Genomic DNA, 2,243 nt, shown 5'->3' with positions numbered 1-2,243 from the left:
TATATATATATATATATATATATATATATATATATCTCCTGAGTACTTTGCCTGTTTGTAAATATAAATTTATATATATAACCTCCCCCCCCACACACACACACAGATATATGTGTTTTCCTTCCTCCTCTCCCCTGACATTATTCTTCCCTTCAATTCCCTCTACTTCCCACCCCAACACCATCCTCTCAGAACAAATGTTCTTTTTACCATCGTGGTATGTTCTTGCAATCTACAAGGCAACCCTCAACAGTGTCGGTGCCACAAAACCCACCCACTGCACTCTGGTAACCAGTGATGGCTCAGGGCTTGAGAAGGCTCTTTAGCCTTACTAACAACAAAATAACATCAGTAGCACCGGTGCCAGGTAAATATGCTTGCAGTCTGCAGGTAGATGCAAAATGAAGCTACATATTGCACTGGTGCCAGCTAAATCAACTCTTAGCTCATACAAAATGTGGGTTTGCATTATTTTAGACATACTACATTTCACACACACACACCAGTAGAGGCACCATTCTAATATGTGTACTTGTGTATGTATGTGTGTGTAAGTTTGAATCAGTTCTTCCAATAAGGACTTGAACTGCAACAACCCTTCTAACCCATGCCAGCATGGAAATTTGATGTAAAGTGATGACAATGATATGTGTTCATTAATTGTTTTGCTGGTTCCAGTCATTTGACTGTGGCCATGCTGTAGCAACACATTCTTGATCTTTTGTACTGGGATTATATTGACCTTCGTATTATTTTCAAATTGCTAACTTACACAAACACAGACAATGGCACCGCTACATTAGAAGACAATTCCTTCGGGTGCTGCTGCTGAGAAAGAACTGTTTTCCTGAATTTTCTGCCGAACTCTCAATCAATTGGGTTAACATTTAATGGTGCTGGCACTGTTTTCTTTCTTTCTTGTATTTTAAAGATTTCATTAAATATGTGATTTTGAATTTACACACACACACAATCTTTATACAGTATTTAAGTTAAAAATTTACTACCTAAGTTTCATGGTCAGACTGTGGTTTGAACTCATATCAAAGACACTTTTATATGATTATACATTCTTCAGGCAGAACCAGAATAACTATTCCTGGTTTTGTCTGAAGAATATAAGGTCATGTGGCATTGTTCTCCATGTGAGGTCAAGCCACAGCCTGACCATGGAACTTAAGCAGCAAATTATGTCTAAAGTACCATATAAAGAACCTAATCTGCCATTGTATCATGGCTATTGATTTCTTTACTTGTTGACCATTTACCCAATGTGTGTGTGTGTGTGTGTGTTACATAACTACTTGAAAAACGCGTATTAAATGCATTCAAAATATCATTTGGTTGTCTTTATTACACACACACACAAATATCTATTGAGGTGCTTGTCAGGTTGTTACCATGGAAACTCAACATATTGTAGTTTGTTTCTTGGTGAAGTATTTGCCATAGACCTTAAGATTTGTCTCTTGTTGCAGGTACCATATCAAGATCATTGAGAAGTACAGTCACCCACACTTTGATATTCAAAAGTTGACCATCTCAGACACAAATGGAACCACCAAAGACCATCAAATAATTCATTTGGTTTACAGATGTTGGCCTTACAACATTAACGACTTGGATATTGATTCATTCCTGCAGGTTAGTAATGGGCTCGTTACTTGATCCTTGGTCAATCCTGATTTGGCACGCTTAGAATCGAAACTATTCTAGCCATGACCACCCTGTCTTATTCCACACTTAAGTGTATCTCAGGTGATATAATTGAAAGTATTCTTTCTTTTTTAGAACACTAGATAACTTGAGGGTGATTTTAGTTATTATTTCCAGTAACTGACCAGTTTGATGGTCCCTTTATGGGTGTGTAATCCATTCATGGATTTTTTGCAGAGTAATTATGTATCAAAACAGTAGATTGGAAACATTTTTGTTATTTATTCACCATTACACATGTTTCGTTTACTAATAAGAGTTACCAAGTTGTACATGTAGGATAAACATCTAAGATATTCCTTGTTAGAAATTCTTCAGACAGAATCAAATAATACAAAACCCACATTTGGATGAAGTGTTTATATAGAGTTAGTAATCAGGAGTCCTTTAGACAGTTGGCGGAGAGAATAAAGAGCCAAACTAATAATATACAAAAGAGAGGGAGAGAGTATATATATATATATATATATACATATATATACATATACATATATATATATATATATATATATATATATATATATATA

At 35.4% G+C, this 2,243-nt stretch overlaps 2 protein-coding genes across 5 annotated transcripts in view; both read left to right on the top strand.

The window, feature by feature from the left end:
* The window catches only part of LOC106871088 (tyrosine-protein phosphatase non-receptor type 13), a 217,697-nt gene that overhangs the window by 142,745 nt on the left and 72,709 nt on the right, over window positions 1-2,243 (top strand). The window lies entirely within an intron of this gene.
* The window catches only part of LOC106871091 (PDZ domain-containing protein 2), a 41,290-nt gene that overhangs the window by 30,501 nt on the left and 8,546 nt on the right, over window positions 1-2,243 (top strand). For all 4 annotated transcript variants that reach the window (XM_014917382.2, XM_052965811.1, XM_052965810.1 and 1 more), the window contains one exon: window positions 1,479-1,644. In XM_014917382.2, the coding sequence (XP_014772868.1) occupies window positions 1,479-1,537 (59 nt within the window). In that variant the 3' untranslated portion in view covers window positions 1,538-1,644. The remainder of the gene's footprint in view (window positions 1-1,478; window positions 1,645-2,243) is intronic.

This window comes from Octopus bimaculoides, chromosome 2, assembly GCF_001194135.2.
Source record: "Octopus bimaculoides isolate UCB-OBI-ISO-001 chromosome 2, ASM119413v2, whole genome shotgun sequence".
Taxonomy (NCBI): Eukaryota; Metazoa; Mollusca; class Cephalopoda; order Octopoda; family Octopodidae; genus Octopus; species Octopus bimaculoides.
Note: the sequence above shows the minus strand (reverse complement) of the source record. Positions and strands in the feature narration are given on the sequence as shown.